Source organism: Leuresthes tenuis, unplaced genomic scaffold (genome assembly GCF_036924035.1).
Source record: "Leuresthes tenuis unplaced genomic scaffold, fLeuTen1.0.hap1 SCAF_16, whole genome shotgun sequence".
NCBI lineage: Eukaryota > Metazoa > Chordata > Actinopteri > Atheriniformes > Atherinopsidae > Leuresthes > Leuresthes tenuis.
In genome coordinates, this window is record NW_027325370.1 from 6,965,797 (window position 1) to 6,983,637 (window position 17,841).

The window sequence follows — 17,841 nt, forward strand, 5'->3', positions numbered from 1 at the left end:
TGTACCAATGAAAACTTCATGCTCAACTGATTTAAGACCACTTTTTTTTTATATAAAAATACTTTATTAAAAACAAGGTGTAAAAATAAATAAAAAACAAACTGCACTGCAGTCTTAAAGTTAAAAAAAAAAAAAAAACTCCAACATTAGCATGTTCAGCTAACCTGTGGGAAGAATAGACAAGTTCAGGTTTAATAAAGAATAAAAACACCCTGAAAAATGTGACGAAAGGTTTTGCTTTGTACCTGACTGAGCCATTGTCACAGAAATGAAGTCAGAGTTTAGAGACGGCCTGGACACGACCTGGAAAGCAGAAGCACAACATGAGTAAAAAGAAAAGCACGCCTCTGGGATGTTATTTTGCATTTACTGCATGCAACATATGATGGACCTCCAATCACAATTACAGAGGTCAATTTCACCATCAACATTGGTGCAAGTCAAAGCTTTGTTATCGTCATGTCATTACTGAGCTACACAACTCACTACCAGCTACAAGGTAAAAGCAAGATATACCATCAGTAGTTGAGAAGTCTGGTCTTACCTACAGACAGCAATTAAGCCTTTTCGTAGCTGCTGCCTGCTAGCCTCAGGCCTCTGTTCTCACTCTCCCCTGCTTCAATGATCCTGGCGATGGTTTTGCTACTTCTCTCCCTCAGCTTGCTTCCATGGCTAGCCTCAAAGACTTTGCATGTAAGCTAGCATCCTCCAGATGATCTTTGTAGAAATCAGGGTAGAGTCTGTACCAAGTGATGGGCTCTTTATGAAGATAGTATTTGTGTGCCACTTCTCTCTCCTTAACAAGTATTGTAGACACTGGGAGATGGGCTTTTCCAGACTTCTTTTAAAGAAAGGCCCTTATCCCCATTTTGCAGGGAAACTATCCGTGAACCCTCCCTTACCCAAACCACTCAAGACGCTAACGAGACGTTTTAAAAAAAACCGAAAGGTGGTTTATTTCAGATTGATTTGATGCAGTTACAAATAAAAACCAGACTTAAAGATAAACATAAAACCCTCATTGGAATGCTTGCTTTCCAGAAACACATATGATGAAAGAAAAACAGAAGACAAAGTTTAAATGAAGGCCCTCCATGATTTATCTACTGTACATCTCTTCTTGTAGCAGCTGTAACCTGCCACAACTGTTTGGCTGAGCAGATTTAGGAGGTAAACCTGCAGCTGCCCTGTCACTTCGCTTGCTCTCCTCTCCTTGCTCTCCTCTCCTAAGTACTCAGTCCTGTTGAACAATATGGAACAACATTGTTAACTGTGCACTGACTTTGTATGACCTGACATCCAGAGTGAATTGTAATCTGCACTTAATGATTCCTTGCAATGATAAACTCTGATTTTAAAAAGACTAAATATAAGCTCTAGCATGCCTGTAGACGCTTACCGCTTCACATCTCAAAATCGTCCTGGACGGCCATAGCCACCAGGATTGTTTGATCCACCTCCATATCCACCTGGAGGCAAAACAAACAAAAAAAAAAAAAAACTTTTTAAGATACAAAAGGCCAGTAAAAAAAAAAAAAGAGACATGTCTGCCATCTCTGAAGACTTACCAAAGCTCCTGCCGCCGCCGCCGCCTCCACCACCACCACCACCTCCAAAGTTGTTCTTCATTGGGCCAAAATTAGAAGCCTGGGGGTCATAGTGGCCCATGTTGTTGTAGTTATTGCCACCGCCACCACAATTGCCTAGAATCAGAATATCTGTCAGACAAGTGTAACCTTGCGTTTAAACACATAAGTGAAAGTTATCAGTGAAAGTTCTTACCATAACCGTTGCTATCATAACCATTTCCTCCATAGCCGCCTCCTCCGCCACCACCGCCGCCACCCTGGTTGTAACCCTGGTTATAGCCACGGTTTCCACCATTGTTATATCCACCAGGACCACCTGGGCCACCTCCATAGCCTAAAATGGATAAACAGTCTTTAGGACACTGCCAACTTTCAAAAGAAAACGTTCACACAATTTAACTTACCACCATCCCCTCCATTGCAATTGTAAGGACCGTCTCCATATCTACCCCTGCCACCTGAATGAGAAGCAAACATTTACAATTTGCACTAAACATGTCCAAAAAAAAAAAAAAAAAAAATTAACCTCATGATGACTTACCTTCAGACATCCCTTGGTTGAAACCTCTGTCGTAATCATATGGCCTCCCCCCGCTGTTACGTCCTCCCCTCATTCCCATTCCTGTGCTCTGCATTTCCTGCTTGGTGAGGGCCTTCCTCACTTCACAGTTGTGAGAGTTGATGGTGTGGTATTTCTGGACTATGAAAATGAGATGCATAAAATTAGTAACCAACACAAGTTTACAAATCTTAAAACTGCAGTGGGAGGGGAGGTATTTATACTTACTGACAATCCTATCAACTGAATCATGGTCATCAAAGGTGACAAAGGCAAAGCCCCTCTTCTTTCCAGAGTTACGATCAGTCATGATATCAATAACCTCAATTTTTCCAAACTGTCCAAAGTAATCCCTCAGATGTGACTCTTCTGTATCTTCTTTGATGCCCCCAACAAAGATCTTCTTGACGGTTATGTGAGCACCTGGGCGGTTGGAGTCCTAGATTCAAGAAAGTTATACTGAGATTATATATTGTGAAGTGGTAGCATGGGACGAAAAAAACAAGACAGGCAATTGAGACAAATGCTACATTTCTAATGCAATTGCTCATCTTATTCAATATACCTCTCTGGAAACTGCTCGTTTAGGTTCAACCACTCTCCCATCCACCTTATGAGGACGGGCAGACATGGCAGCATCAACTTCCTGTACAGATGAGTATGTTACAAAACCAAATCCCCTGGATCTCTTGCTGTTGGGATCCCTCATCACCTGAAGGCACACAGATAGAGTGGTCAATTATAACGGCTCCACGTAAACCACATTCAGTCTAATTTTTAATGCAAGGTACAATTAAAAAAAAAAAGAAGAAGAAACTCACCACGCAATCTGTGAGGCTCCCCCATTGTTCAAAATGAGCCCGCAAGCTTTCGTCTGTTGTCTCAAAGCTCAGGCCTCCAATGAACAGCTTGCGGAGCTGCTCTGGCTCACGTGGGACCTTCACAATAGACGGAATAAGGCATTAACAACTGCAACCGGCAAAACAAATTAATATAAAACGCACAACGTATCCTGCAACGCCGGTCTTTAAATACTGACCGAGTTTAATAATTGCACTCTGCACTACACACAAAAAAGGGAGGGGGGTGTCGCCGCCATTAACGTCGGCAGACGGATCAGACGATCTTAAATACGACCATTACTAGAAACAGTTGCACAAAAACAATATTCCGCTCGTGTTTATTTGCTAATTTAAGATATAATGATTGCCGGCCGATGTCGAGTAACATTTTTCAGTGTCGCATACAGTGTACTGTTGGAACAAAGGGCCACGAGGCCTCGTCGCTATAAAATGGCGGCTTTACAATGCAGGAAAAGCTGCTGCAGCAGCAACAATAACGCAGCCTGCGTTGAACATCGACAGGAGCGAACGACTTTACATTTCGAAGTATATTCAACGTCTAACGATAGAAAATATTTTCTCTTGGGATACTCACATCTTTCGACATCTTGCAGCTGAATCCTTGAAGACGCCTTGTTGAACGACCTAAAAGCAGCGATCTGCGTCAGACCAGACCAGCCTGCCGTCCAACAGTAGAATAAATGGAGAGGGATACGCCTTTTTTACAACGCAATTGGTCAGCTGTTCCCGCTGGCGTCTGTCAGTAGTTATTCAATCTTGATTGGCCCTTATTCTATCAATCACTGCGAATACCCAATCATCTGTCGGAAAGCGTGTATCGTCAACGATTAAAAAATAGGGTAACGGATATGTTTCCAAAAGTAAATTTACATGAGCTATGATTAGAACACGGCTCCATCAGATTGAAAAACATACAATGGCCATAGTTATCAGTAAATATCTTGGCTATACTGAGTGAAGAGCACAGTAAAATGACTGATTAATTCAGTAGTCATTCCAAGATTGTCCTGATTTTTACCTTATGGGCGGAGCTAATTGACTATAACAATACAAAAGTAGTGTCTAAATTGCTGATATTCATGGAAAGATGACTTAACAAGGATGTTGGCACAGGTCCAGTTGCCCAAACAGTCGAGCTTCCCTAATTTCTCATTCACTGGTTTCATTCCTGAAATATAATGGGCATAAAAGCATAAATCAAGGGATGTAAAATGCAAATAAATAACCACCAAAATTACCAACACAAGGAAATCTAGACAAAGGACACTATAAACCCAAAACAAATTTTCTCATTGCCATGTGGCAAGAAATGCTATAAAGATATACAAAAAGGCAGAAATGCCACACAAAAGGGCCAAATCTAAATGCAAGATTAACATAAAGAGATGCCAAATTAAACTGGGTCAAATGTCGACGAAGAGATGAAAACTGTCAAGATATTACAAAATATAAATATAAATAAAATGATACATATGTATTACAAATTAACTTCAAATTATAGGGTTACATAAATTATGCAAGACAAAGTTAAAGATGCAAGATAATTAACCATTGTTGGTTGTTTTGTGTCTCCTTCAGTGAGGGCGGTTTGGCCATTGATTATGAAGCCTTGTTCGTAGCTTCATGTGCTCAGGCGTTGTTTCATAATCCATCGGTGATTAATATGTGCCTCCTATAGACATGCATATTGTGCTTGAATTTCACTAAACATGCTCCAAACTTTAAAGACATTAAAACCATTAAAAATCACTGCAAAAACATGTTTGCCATCTAAATTTGTAGGTTATCAGCTGACTGGGAGGGGGATGGGGAGGGGGAGGGGGTGGGTACGTTCATTGTGCGCCTTTAACGCGCGCTTTTTGCGCACATCACCTTTATGTGAATCTAGCTAGATGCTAAGGTAGCTCCAGCGTTGGCTTCACAGACTACAGGTCCACAATAGATCGGAGCTATTGCCGCCTTCAACGACTCAAAACCGGCGGTCTAAACATCTAAAGGGTAAGACAAAAATTCGTCTATATTGCTGTAAGTATAGAGGGGGAGTTTGTTAAATGAATTAAGAGAGTCCGGTCAAGCGTTAGCTTGTTGGCTACCTGCTTTAGCAAGTTTGTATGTGGTTAGCACAGTACAACATCATATCTCCGTTGCTATGTGCACTTCGTGCGCTTTCTGTTGGCATATATTCTCCCAGTTTTAATGTAATGAGTGGACACTTATCGAGGGATGTTTAGACGGCCCCGTAATTTTAGCATTTATCGCTTTGTGGCGTATTTTGCGGATTGAATTAACGACAATGAAGCGATGCCTTTCCTTGTTAGACGTTAGCCACGTTGCTAACGTTGGCTCTCAGTAAAGGGTACCGACCAGCATCTTGTGCCTGTTTCGAAGTTAACGTTACGTGGTTAAATGTATGTTTTTGTGAGTATATGTATATTTGGCGAAAAATTATGCAAAGTACAATTGCAGGTTTATTTAACGTTGGTCTCTATCGTTTCCACTTGAACAGGGAAAGTGCCATCGGCCTGTGACGGCGTGTTGTTAAGCACCGAACTTTGCTATGGGCAAAAAGTCTCGCGAAGAGGCGTCCTCGTCCTCTGATGAGGAAGAATATGTTGTGGAAAAGGTGCTGGACAGGAGGGTGGTGAAAGGCAGGGTGGAGTTCTACCTGAAGTGGAAAGGATATTCGGAGTAAGTAGGGGTGGAGAGTCTGCTAAACAGTGTCAGCATTTAAACTCGAAAACTTGCACCAGTTTGCCTTAAAGTTGGTAGAGACCTAACTGAAGTTGTACTGTTTGTACAATGTGAGAGCTTTTGTTTGGTATCATAGTTTAATGTTTCTGGCCAGTACCAACATTAAATTAAGAGACCTGTGGCTATACCTGTACTAACGTCCTCCAATGTGATCTTTTTCAGTAAGCACAACACATGGGAGCCAGAGAAGAATCTGGACTGTCCTGAACTTATTTCAGAATTCATGAAGACCTACAAGAAAAGCAGCAGTGGAAGTGCCACACCTAGCAGTGGGGCCAGCAAATCAAACACGGCTCCATCTGGACGCTCCAAAGATTCCAGCAGCTCGAAGAAGAGAAGCTCAGATGATGATGAAGAGGGAGGAAGTAGGCCTAAAAAGAAGAAGGAGGTAAGTAGTATGTAGGAGACATCCGTGATGTATAAGCATGACTTGGTGGCTGTTTTGTATACGGGGTGTATGTTGAATGGATCTTTTGCATGTGAGATTTACACCTTTTTGTATGCTCTGCCTTCATGCGCTGATGATCTCTTGTTTTTAGAAACTCTCATTGTATGTCAACTGGCACATGATGGGATGTATTTATACTGAAAAAAAACCCAGTGAAAGCAGTTCTTTTGCATTTCCAAAAATACACCAGTTTGGTTTACTTGGTTGGGTTCTCTGAAAGTAATAGATATCGGTATCTTTTCAGAACAAGATATTAAAGCATTAGAGCCCTTCTGTCACTTTTGCTCCCTCTCTAATTGTGTACATACCTTGTGATTTTCAGACTTCCTACTTCCTCCCTGAGTAGTAATCTGGGTGATCCTTTTTTTGAAGAACAATGATCATGGTCTAACTACACACATTTGATGGCAATTTTTGATAACTTCACATGTAAATGCAAGCTAATCAGAGTGCAGCTGTTCTCTGGGATGTCTTGTTGAGATGCTTGCACATATGTGTAAAAGAGAAGTTTTGTTTGGAATTCAGCTCCATCAAAATACAATGTATGAGATCACAGCAGGAAGCAAAGCAGTCAGATTTTTAAGGGATGGGCATAGGCAGAATGCATCATATGTAACGCTATGATGACAATTTGTCAAGCACAGATATGCATCGCGGTTCACTCTTAACGTGGTGTGATGATGTTTAATCCAGATAACTGAACTTTTTAACTGGTATGTGTTGATCTGGGATGGACTAGCAAGCTGTCCAGGGTGTACCGTGCCTCTCGCCCAATGATAGTCGGGGTGGGCTCCAGCCCCCCTGCAACCCTAAATTGGATTAAGCGAATATAGAAAATGGATGGACCTGGTCTTGTATTATGTTCAAATTTCTCTAAAGCAGATAACCCTGCTCAGCAAAGTAGGAAAAATGCATGTAGATTCATCTTAATGCCAGACTGGATTTTAGTACAGTGGTTGCATTGTGTAATCTCAGAAATTTGCATGCCACCCGATCTTGAATACGACTATTGTGCAATCACCTAAAAATGATTGTAGAATGCAGAATTTCAGGCAAATGTCATTTGTTTCTTTCAGGAGGAAATTCTAGTTGCACGTGGGTTTGAGAGAGGGCTTGAGCCAGAGAAGATCATTGGAGCAACTGACTCATGTGGAGACTTGATGTTTCTTATGAAGTGGTAGGTTTTGTCCTTGCAAACTAAACACTATCAGAGGAAGGTGTTGTTCTTACTACATACTCGACATGTTGATGCTGATAAGCGCCAACCGTAACAGTAGTATTGTAACTGATACAGATGCACCTTTTTAGTATGCTGCATCATACATATGATACATTCACAGTAGCTTTTCGGTTGTGTCCACTGTTTTAGTGTTATTGTGTGTTAACTTACATTTAAACAGCTCTGCTTTGATACTGGTTTGATGTTGGATAGTCTGCAATGGTTTGTATAATGTAGTTCTTAAGTTTTCCGTAGTGATGTTTCTAGATGTTGACCCTTTAGTGTTGCATGACATTTGCAGTGTGTTCCACTACAGGCTTAAAGCTGGAATGGCATGATCCCCCAGAAATGCCCATCAGCAGCACTAGCAATAGCCCAGTTGTCCATTCATAAAGCAATGTAACCTACACCACACAACGTTACCTAATCACATTCTCTGATGGATATATGCTGTATGTTGGCTCTTGTCAATTTAGATTTTACTTTTACCAAACAGGAAAAATTCCATAGGAAATAAGTGCAAACATTAAATAATTAATTGACAGCAATTGGAGTGTAAATAATTAGCCTACTCATTCAAAAAAAAAAAAAAAAAAGCCTGCTTATTATAATTTGGCGGTAATCAGTCCAATGTAGCAATGTTTTCTTATTTTTACAGCTCTGCTAATCCATGAACACACTCTTGATACTGGTGATGCATCTCGTAACCTCTGCTTGTAGTGGCCATTGTTTCAGACTATAGAAACTCAACAATGGCAAAGAAATTCCTTAGCCGTGCAGTTTTTGGTGTTTGATTGAAGTCATACCAACACACCGTGTAAATGCTCATAACAGTCTGAGTTGTTTTGTGTAGTTATGCTTTAAACTCAGCATTGATCTAACACAGAAGCCTAAATTAAATCTAAATTTAGCTTAGAGGAGCGGGGCAGGATGGTTGAATTTTCTCCCCTCGTTTTTTTTTTTACCTTTTTATAATACTGCTAAAACACCCGTATTCAATGAAACATGTGAAATACATTTATAATTCTAGGCAGCTTTGTTTTACAGTTGGATATTCTACTATTCTCGTGCTCTGTATAGTCCCAACATGCCTGCCGTTGTCTGTGTCGACACTCTTGTGCAAAGTACACTGCATACAATCTGAAACTTTCGGGTCTTGCAGGAAAGACTCTGATGAGGCGGATCTCGTGCTCGCTAAGGAGGCCAATCATAAGTGCCCACAGATCGTCATAGCCTTCTATGAGGAACGTCTCACTTGGCATGAAGACGGTGACAAGAAGGAGAAAGATGCTGTGAGTGCGTGAGCGAATCAGCTCGGGGGGGAAACCTCCACTGCAGGGAAAACCTTGAGTCAGACATTTTTTTTTTTCCACACCCAAAACTCTCATCCCTCACCTTTACCATGTTCAACGATGATACAGAAACGGCCGGCACGGTTGTTGTGTTGTCTCCATTTATACCCTTTTGGAGCACAATGGCCCAGACTGCTGAGATGGATCAATCAGTTAGAGAAGAAGCTGTTGTGGACACGGGTGATATGCTACTGGGGAAGTTTCTACTGTTTTGTCTTTGTATTCTTTACCTTTTTAAAATCTTAATACATTTTAGTGCTAACAGGATGCAATTATATCAGGAAGGAATTGGCAAAACGCAAGCAAAGGTGGCCATCTGTTAGAAATTTGAAGTGTTGAGTACCAGATTTGGTATAAGCTGTGTCGAGTCCCATCCTAAAGTCATTACAAATGGTGCACCTCTTTTGTTTAAGACCACAAAGGCTAAAGCCATAGTACTGATATTGCATAATTGCTTCCTTTTTAAGAAAAAAACTTCTTATAGCCCCCTCCCCCCCATTTGTTTGCCACAACAAAACTGTAAAATTGGAACTCTAACAGAGGACAAAAGACAGCTACGTCTCCTTGTTTTTGTTATTTTTCCAACTGTAATGTTTTTGTTACCTCTGAGTTTTATCATGAATGTGATGTTTTTAATTTCTTTACATTATCACTGGTTAAAGAAGAGAACAATAAAATACACTTTGCTCAGCTTTGTACTTTCTGTTTTTAACTGCAGTGTTATTTTATCGATTGTATTATTCTCATGGGTCAGACAATCTTCACTGTCCACATGAGATGAAGCCAGCGGTTATTGGGGTCTGCCACCTTGTGGTAACGGCAACAAAAATGAGTGAACCACCTAGACTGTGACCCTTCTTGATGAGAGCCCTGCATTTCATAGTCATTGAGCTCGTTTTTTTTTTTTTTTAAACAAAAAGTTTGTCAGAAAAATGTGATTATAAGCCAGTGTTTTTTTCCCCTTGATTTAAATGTTACAGCCATTTTCTCATTTGATTAGTCCTATCCTCTTCTGGGACCTGAGCTGGGAAGCAGCAGTCAGTTCTCACACACAAGATCATGATAGTTTTGTAGTTGGATCTGTTGTGCTCCAGCGTGGGATCTTTGGACCAAATGTTCAGTGTCTACAAACTGAATTTTTACTCATTTTTGGAAGCCTCTTTGAATGAAGGCTGTCATTTTCTCTCCTTTGATACACATAGTCCATGAAACATGTTCCTTGGTATCACTTCATTTTAATTTTGGTGTCATTTCTTTCAGTTTTTCTTCCAGTGCCCAGTTTTTAAAAAGTAGGATATTTCTTGTGTAAAATAAATGTTACAAGTATGTGTACAATAGCACCCTTTAATAAACATTTTCAATGTTGAAGTTGTTGTAAGTTGGCCTTTTTTTTTTTCTTCAGGGATATTTAAATCCACATCCCATTCAGAAAAAGAAGAATGGCATCACTATTAAATCTAACACAGAAGTGTGATCAATTAAAACATAGCTTTTTAAGAAGTGGTTTTCATGTTGGATGGAGAGAGGGTGTTTTGCTTTGGAAGAATAAGTCAAAGCTGTTATGAGGCACAGACAATTCTTAAAATGAGACCCCCCCCCCTTTTTTTTTTTTAAAAGGTCAGAAGAGCACCAGCTGCTCCTGTCCAGCAGAGGATGCTGTTCACCCATATCATTACAAAAGTTAATTTTTATGCAAGCTAGTATGTTCTTTTAAAAAGTTTCTCATGAGGAAAATGCATAATCATTTCCATGGGAGTGTTAGTGTCAGTGTTAATGATTAAATGTTTTTTTTCTTTATTTTTTAGATAACATTGCGAGGGGGGGGCGTGCCTTTTCGATACCACTTCTTTGTCTTCTAGAATTGTCATCAGTTTTAGATTGATGTTCAGGATTGAGCGAAAAATAGCATTTGGTTCGCAAATGTTGGATGTGAACCAGCGGGTCATTATGGTTCATGCATGGTTGGTTCCCGGGCAACAGAGGCAATGATGGAGCATTACTAAAACATCAGTGAGGGAAAACAGTACAGCTTGAATAACAAAGTCAATACAGAGAGGATGCCATGCTGTAATAAGGGGAAAAGATGGATTCTCAGCTTGAAATAACAAGGGGGAGAATGCCAACAGAATTCCACCAAACAAAAACTGTATTTCAAGTGTATTTCAATCTGCCCAACATAAGAAAAAGCTTGTAAAAGATTTTCTCAAATGTGTTTTATATATTATTCCTGAGAACTGTCTCTGCTTCGGGATCCGCGTGCAAGATCACTGAGAACTGAGGGGAGGGTCGAGTCTCGTCTCTCACCACCATCTTTTTCTTTCTTACTGCCTTTTATAAGCGACTCTCTTTGACATACACATGCACACACATCTACGCAGTGCTGCCGGGCTACGTCGAAAGTGATGGAATTTTCCTCGCAAAAAGGCTTTTACGCTCCAAATGGAATGCAAAGGTCACTAGTAAATATCCAGCCCCTGGGACCATTAAGCTGGGCGAAGGGAGAGAGCAGCAGGCTGTTTTATGGAGCCTGGAGCTGTCTGCTGACAAACCCAGGCCCGTAGGTTTGGATGGGAAAGTCTCTCTGGCACTCAAGGGAGCTCCGCCAGTGACATGCGAGGCAAATACAGATGTAAATGCAGTCCTGATGCGTGATCTGTGGCAATACAGAATAAAGCATCGTCAAAGCTGAAAATCTAGATGTCGAAAATGCATACTGAGCCCTGTGCTGGAATTTATTATGTGATGTGTGTGACGCAGAAGCACACGGGAGCTGTCTGTGCCACAGCTGAGTAAGAGGTGTGAGCTTTTCAGCACACAAACAAAAAAATGTTGACAATGAGTTGAACTATCACATGACATTTTCTATCTACACCGAGAAATTCAACCCATTTTTAGCCCTTTGAGTCTGACGTGCGTTGCTTCACTGCCAATTATTTGTTGCAGTATATGTATTTATTTATTTATTTGCAACTGCCTCCCTGTACTTCAAACATACTCGTCCTTACTTGAAACTTCCAGTGTAAATGAGTTCCACAGGGTAAAGCCCACGGCAGAGGTGGGTCGTCTTGCAGCACATTATACCAAATGAGTGCCCGGGGAGCAACTGTGCAGCTGTGTTGAGGGAAGGGACTGCCACAGAGGGTCTAATCAGAGTTACAGTTTGCTCAAGGATACCACTAAAACAACAACCAAATGAACGTGTGCTCGCACTGATAACATAAACCCAAGGCACAGCGTACTAAAGAAAAAAGATTCATAGGTTTCAGCTGGTGTCAGAGAACCTGAAGAAATGAGTATTAGTGCTGTAAGTATCACGTAGTGGAGTGTAATTTGATGTGGCTTTTCTTTTGCTGTGATCGTGTAAGCACAGCTGCCCAACAGCTGTGTCTCCTTTTCCTTGTTGCAATCAGATCAAAATATCTGCAGCAACGACCAGCTCATCGTCCCTGAGCACAGAGCACTGATCTGTGTGAAGGTGATTGCGATGTGACCCTCTAATTTGTGTGGCTATCGCTCTTAATGTGCAGCAAAGCACCAAAGACAAAGCTTCTATGTTCTAAATGCCCCCTTCTTGTGCACCACAGTTCTCACCGCCAACCTTCTGCTGGCTGTGTTTCCCCTTCACCACCTCAGCCTCCTCCTCCTCTTCTTTCACACTCCTCCCTTCATCTCCTCTCCCCCACCAGGGGGGAAGAGTTATAGCTGCCATAAAAGGCAGGTAATGCATTGTTAACTAATTCTGTCTGCTCAGAGCTGATATATCCTTGGCTCTAAATCTCTGTGCTTCCAATAAAATGCAAATGCTAATGCTTGCCCTCCATGAGCTGATATCATTTTTAACAGGCCAGAGGTAAATGCTCAAGAAGGGTGGGGTGGGCCACAGATAGTGACACGGTGGGGCTTTCAGCTTTCTTGGTACATTTTTTGTCATAAAGGAGACCTCAAGACCTGTACCACATACAAGTGACTAACTGTGTGAGTGTGCAGATGGCTGCTGGTATGTTCATGAAACTGCAACAATACAATATCTGATACTGGGCTAGTTTAAAGCTAGTTGATATTGATAAACCAGGACTAAGTGCTTTCCAGTTAGTTCTCATTCACCATCAAATAATAGAAGCCAATTTGCCTGTGGATATAATGTTTCATATTTCCATGTTAATTGTAGTGTCACACTTCGTATAACCTTGGGCTCCTAAATATTGATCCACTTCTAGATTTTCAATTATCTTGTGCCATTTTTCTGCCATCTGGTAAAGACCAGTGATTTGTGTTCCTTCATATCTGGAGGCTTGTCTTGTAATTAGACCATAAATTAATTTGCAGAGAAGAGAGAGCAAAAAAAGATTGAAGGCATTAAGTAAGTCTGCGGTGGTTGGAGACAGAAAATCATAGGAGACCAGTGGACAGTGTTTTATTTACTAGAATTAAATAATTGGATTACAAATTCCAACACTATAACTTTTTCTAGGCATGTGTCACTTGTTTTCCTTTAAACTATTTAAAACCATGCAGCTAATGATTTCTTGCAAGTCACTTCATCAATACATGGCCAGAAATCATCCACTGACATAATTACTTCTAATTGCTTGCAGGGCAACAGCAAAATGATTAGGAAGAATTGGGTACATTAGTGTCAAAATGTGTTTGAAACTTTGCAGTGGAATCTGCTGTGAATCCATTGGCAGATTTGAAATGACCCCCAACGAAGGCAGACAACAACTGTGCGCTTCGAACCAAGCTCTTATTTACAGCGCAGCTCAAGTGGAGGCCCTAAAAAACTCAAAGCATCTTTATTGATTTTAAATTGGTAGTATACGCTCTGCTGCAAGATTAGCTCGTTGTCCCCTGCTGCTAAATTACACATGGTGATTGGGAATGTCGCTGCACACTTTCTGAGCACTACACCAATAGCTCTCTTTGCCATGTGGAAATGCACATTAGACAAGCCTAAGCTGCTCGCTTACAGCAATTAAGAGAAAAATGATGTCACAGAATGGGCCTTTATTGTGGCAGAAAATGTTAAATCAGCAGGCTCTGGGTCTTAACACTGTGTACACATAATCAGGAAGACTCGCTCTGTAGTTTCTGGGTGGAAAACTGCAATGGTGTACCTGCTCTACATAATACCTTGGGTATTGTTTAGAGAGGCCACAGCTGCCAGCATACTCTGATCATATCTTGTGGGGCTTGGGAGGCAAGGTCAGCTAATGCAGAGCCCACCTGCTCCCTCATCGCACAGCTACTCAGCCCCAGCCTTTCTGAGGAAACACGCCTGACTGCTGTGCTGGTACAGACAGCATGTGTCCCTGAATTTATGATGGCGACTTATTGGCGGCCTTTCACGTTAAAACTCATCTTGAGTTTCCCCAGTCTTGCAGTATGTGTGGTGAGCGTTAATCCATTAACATTCAGAGCAGACACGTACAGACGCTGGCTTCCTGCCAGCCTTGAGCTCTGACGGTCTTTTTGACCCACCGCTGACCACAACATTCTCCTGCCTCTGCTCCCAGCCACAGCCAGCCTTGACATAATGCAGGGCTATAAACTATCTAATGTTACACTGTATATTAATGTGAAGTATTATACGCTTGAGGTACAATATGCAAGGCTTATACCAAGTGAGAAAAGTCCAGCTGCGACAGACTCACTCTGTCATATGAGGCAAGAGTCACATCTGTCTGCTTTGGTACTCCACACTTCTTTCATTTTAATTATTGGATGCCAAATGAACATTAAGTTTCAGTCTCTTCTGTTTCCATCAAGGATTAGGGCTCAGAGAGGCTATGGAATCCCTTGGGTTTTTTGTAGTGGTGTTTATTTCATCAGGAGATATTGAGGTTCATATTAACTGATCCAAAAGGAACAGCTCTGGCAGAAGTAGAAATGCTGCAAGGCTTACCCAGACCTCAGAATAGAGTCTTCAACAGCACAGGCTGCTCTACAGCTGGAGGTGGCTCATGAACTGATTACATTTTTAGTGTCTTATAAAGCCTTGATAAATACTTTATAAAGCCATGCTGCATAACAAATCTAACACATAAAAGAAGGCATAGATGTTACTTCACACAGGATAAAGGGGCTCTTGACAGGATCCTGAATAGGTTTTATAATTCAATATTACAACCACCATCCTTGTAAGAGCCCTGTCATCTCTCAAGGCCTGCAAAATATATAAGTTAAACACACATTCAAGTGCTATTAGTCTAGTCCATTACACTGATTAGCAGTAAACACATTTGTAATAAAACTTCGTGGGATAGAGGAGGATGGTCTGCACACTGATTCATGAGTGAATCGTGGTGAGATATAATGTGTCTTAGATGTAGTACTTTTGAGGGTGCAGTGATACAAGCTTTTACTTACAGGATCTGTGACACATGCAGCCCACCTTATCCAAACAGCTCATGTCTAAACACAGAGTCCTTCATTGCAAATGCTGACCAGAAATAAACCTAGGAACGGGGGGGGGGGGGGGGGCTGAGCAGACCAAACAGATGTCTTTCCAAAACACAGACACCGCCTCTTTCCTCCTCTTTGCTCTCCTTATTCTCTCTCCCGCTTTATCTAACTCTTCATCTGTCTGATTATTTCTCATTCTTTCTGTCACCCCTCATCCTCCTCCTTCTCTTTAATTTATCTGCACTTGTGCTGCCTGGTTTGAAGTCTGTTTGCACCAAACTGCACCAAGCATTACTGGAAGGTTTAATGGTCCATTTTAACACAGAGTTTTTATTCTCTTTACCATGCAGAGGTTATTAGAGGAAGAAGAGCAGGATAAGAAGAAAGAGTGCATCATGTGTTTCCACTTTTGACCTCTCCATTCTGGCATGTACACACCTGGTTCAGTTTAGAATGCTGTTTGTGTAGAATAGCTGCTGGCAAGAGGTTTCATCTGGGAGGTGGAGGTTTAAAGGTTTACTCTCAAAAAAGTGTTTTTTTCAGAAATGAGTCGCTATGCTAGCATTAACATACAATTAGGTTGATGCTGGCACAATCACAGACCATTTTATTCTCAAGCATCCAACTTAAAACCTGAACTTTAACAATCTTAATGAAAATAATGTTTGTGTATATTTTAACAGCTGAAGAAAAAGAGGCATAAATAACTTTTTTCTAGCAAGGCTAGGAATGTTCCTATAAAAGCATATTTTAGCCCAAACTATGTGAAAATGTGTGTCAGATGTGTTGCCTTGATTACGGGTAGGACAAATCATGGCCACCTCAGATTCTGAGCTGCTCATCTGTTTCCTATTGGAGGAAGTGATGCTGGCAGGAAGGCAGGGGCAGCAGATGAAGGCAGCCTGGGATAGAAAGATGGTAAAAAGAGAGCTAAGAGGAGAAGCAGGAAATTACTGTGTGACCCACTGGGCTCACTTACAACCTTGCCAGAACCCCCTGGCCACAGCCAACCTACTGCGCCAGCAGTTTCCATCACCTGCTGCTTCTGGTTCCTCCACATAAATCCAGGTGCTCCTAAATAAAGCTCTCTTTCTCCAGGAGCCACAGGGAGTCAAAGGGGAGGCTGCAAGTAGGAGGGGGTTCTACCTAAACAAAGAAGTGCCATGCACTTGTGAGGGCATGGAAAATGGTGCCCCAGAAATGCAGGAAAAGGTAGAGCTGACTATGTGTATCAGTGCCCTGTTTGTCCAAAGCTCCATTTCATTATTTCTGTCTTCTAATTAAAACAAACGAAACCGTTCAATCAAAAGTTGCAGCATCTTTTTATTGCTGTCTCTTCCCTGTTTGTTATTAATAAAGCTCTATTCCTTAGAGAAATAGAACCTTGATTCTTTCATACTCTTCACTGCCCCCTGGCAGGCTGAGTGAGTGCTACAGCCCTGAGCTGATAAACCTGGAAATCATCGTAGACTCCGGCCAGAGCTCTTTACAGTACCTTCAGCGCTCCCTGGTGATGGATTAATGCACTGTTGTTGTCATTTTATTACCATTTTATTGCCCTGGTGCAATTTACCAGGCTTTATGTGCCTCCGCTGTCCGCCAAAGCAAAGCGCAAGCGCACGAGAGCGACTTTGCGAGACAAAGGCCACATCTCGCCCGAGATCTGCGCATGCGCACCACACAAACCACTTTCAAAAGGCGCACAGAGACAAAATGCGCGCATGCACACATACCCCCGGGATCTAAATCAAAAACACTATTCATTCGTGCACAAATAGGGTGCTAAACAAGCGCGCTGATGAAAGCCTGAGTAGTGAATCTTTCCACCATCTGATGGACTTCACATTCGCTGCTGCTGTGTTTCACTCTCACCACCTGAGGGCAACATCATTCAACGGCCCTGCAGCTGCAGCCTGACGCAACAGCACTCAGTCTTTATATAATATGATGTATTGGAATATGTATTTCTGTTCTACATAGCTGATCTGTCCAACGAGAAATACAACATTAACGCTGTTAGGGTTATTGCAGTTCTATTTGCCGCAAAAATGAATACATTTTCCTTTTTTTTTTTTATTTGACTTGGTCTCATTTGTTTCCTTGACAGAATAGTGCTTTTTCAATGAAGGATGCAGACGTTTTACGAATCCTGCAGTAATATTGCAGTTCCCATTTGAAACACATACCAGGACAATGAAACACTTTTCACGTGTTATTGCTGCGCAGGTTTTGGGTAAACAGACCCACCCACAGACGCACTGCACAGCTGCTGATGTGAGGTCCTTGTTGTAACATGTGGAGAACTCTTGTAATTTCTCTTGCCAAAATATCATGTCTCTCATGCTGTGGGAAAAACACCTATGTACTCACAGCCAGCTCCATTAGAATTATAAAGCTAGTTTATTTTTGTATGCTGTTGCTTTGTCTTCATTTGACATATAATCATTTAGTATTAACATCTGTTTATGATTTTAAATCCACTTGGAATACAAGAAACACAGTTGATTGCTTTTTTAAAATAATTTTTTGCTATTATAATCGTTTTTCTTTTATTTTTATGTAATTTAAATGATCGATGCTTATGTACGATTTCCTTCTTTTAAAAAGAATGTTTAGAGGACAGAGTTGTTGATGTAAGTCTGATTGAGTGAACATTTA

The 17,841-nt window shown here is 41.3% G+C and overlaps 2 protein-coding genes across 3 annotated transcripts; one reads left to right on the forward strand and one right to left on the reverse strand.

Moving 5' to 3' along the window:
- Positions 1 to 41: 41 nt before the first annotated feature.
- On the reverse strand, positions 42 to 3,694 carry hnrnpa1b (heterogeneous nuclear ribonucleoprotein A1b). 2 transcript variants are annotated; one of them, XR_011907894.1, is made up of 11 exons: positions 3,586 to 3,694; positions 2,970 to 3,086; positions 2,714 to 2,860; positions 2,377 to 2,587; positions 2,131 to 2,289; positions 1,994 to 2,047; positions 1,783 to 1,923; positions 1,569 to 1,703; positions 1,400 to 1,469; positions 246 to 303; positions 42 to 164 (listed from the first exon to the last, which is right to left on the reverse strand). XR_011907894.1 is itself a non-coding variant. In XM_072367524.1 (10 exons), exons 1-9 carry the CDS (start codon positions 3,595 to 3,597, stop codon positions 1,411 to 1,413), a joined length of 1,035 nt encoding a protein of 344 aa, XP_072223625.1. In that variant the 5' UTR covers positions 3,598 to 3,694; the 3' UTR covers positions 931 to 1,240; positions 1,400 to 1,410. The 2 variants fall into 2 exon arrangements, 1 of the variants encoding a protein (XP_072223625.1); XM_072367524.1 differs by lacking the exons at positions 42 to 164; positions 246 to 303 and adding an exon at positions 931 to 1,240.
- A 1,171-nt stretch (positions 3,695 to 4,865) lies between these two features.
- On the forward strand, positions 4,866 to 10,149 carry cbx5 (chromobox homolog 5 (HP1 alpha homolog, Drosophila)). The gene is made up of 5 exons (XM_072367525.1): positions 4,866 to 5,009; positions 5,518 to 5,699; positions 5,925 to 6,150; positions 7,287 to 7,387; positions 8,592 to 10,149. Exons 2-5 carry the CDS (start codon positions 5,569 to 5,571, stop codon positions 8,731 to 8,733), a joined length of 600 nt encoding a protein of 199 aa, XP_072223626.1. The 5' UTR covers positions 4,866 to 5,009; positions 5,518 to 5,568; the 3' UTR covers positions 8,734 to 10,149.
- The last annotated feature ends 7,692 nt before the right edge of the window (positions 10,150 to 17,841 follow it).

Coding starts and splice junctions, on each gene's coding strand:
- hnrnpa1b (XM_072367524.1), bottom strand. Junction 1,924..1,993: donor TTGCAATGGAGGGGATGGTG/GTAAGTTAAATT, acceptor TATCCATTTTAG/GCTATGGAGGTGGCCCAGGT. Junction 1,704..1,782: donor TTATGATAGCAACGGTTATG/GTAAGAACTTTC, acceptor TTCTGATTCTAG/GCAATTGTGGTGGCGGTGGC.
- cbx5 (XM_072367525.1), top strand. CDS start 5,569: ATGGGCAAAAAGTCTCGCGAAGAGGCGTCCTCGTCCTCTGATGAGGAA. Junction 5,700..5,924: donor AAGTGGAAAGGATATTCGGA/GTAAGTAGGGGT, acceptor GATCTTTTTCAG/TAAGCACAACACATGGGAGC. Junction 7,388..8,591: donor TTGATGTTTCTTATGAAGTG/GTAGGTTTTGTC, acceptor CGGGTCTTGCAG/GAAAGACTCTGATGAGGCGG.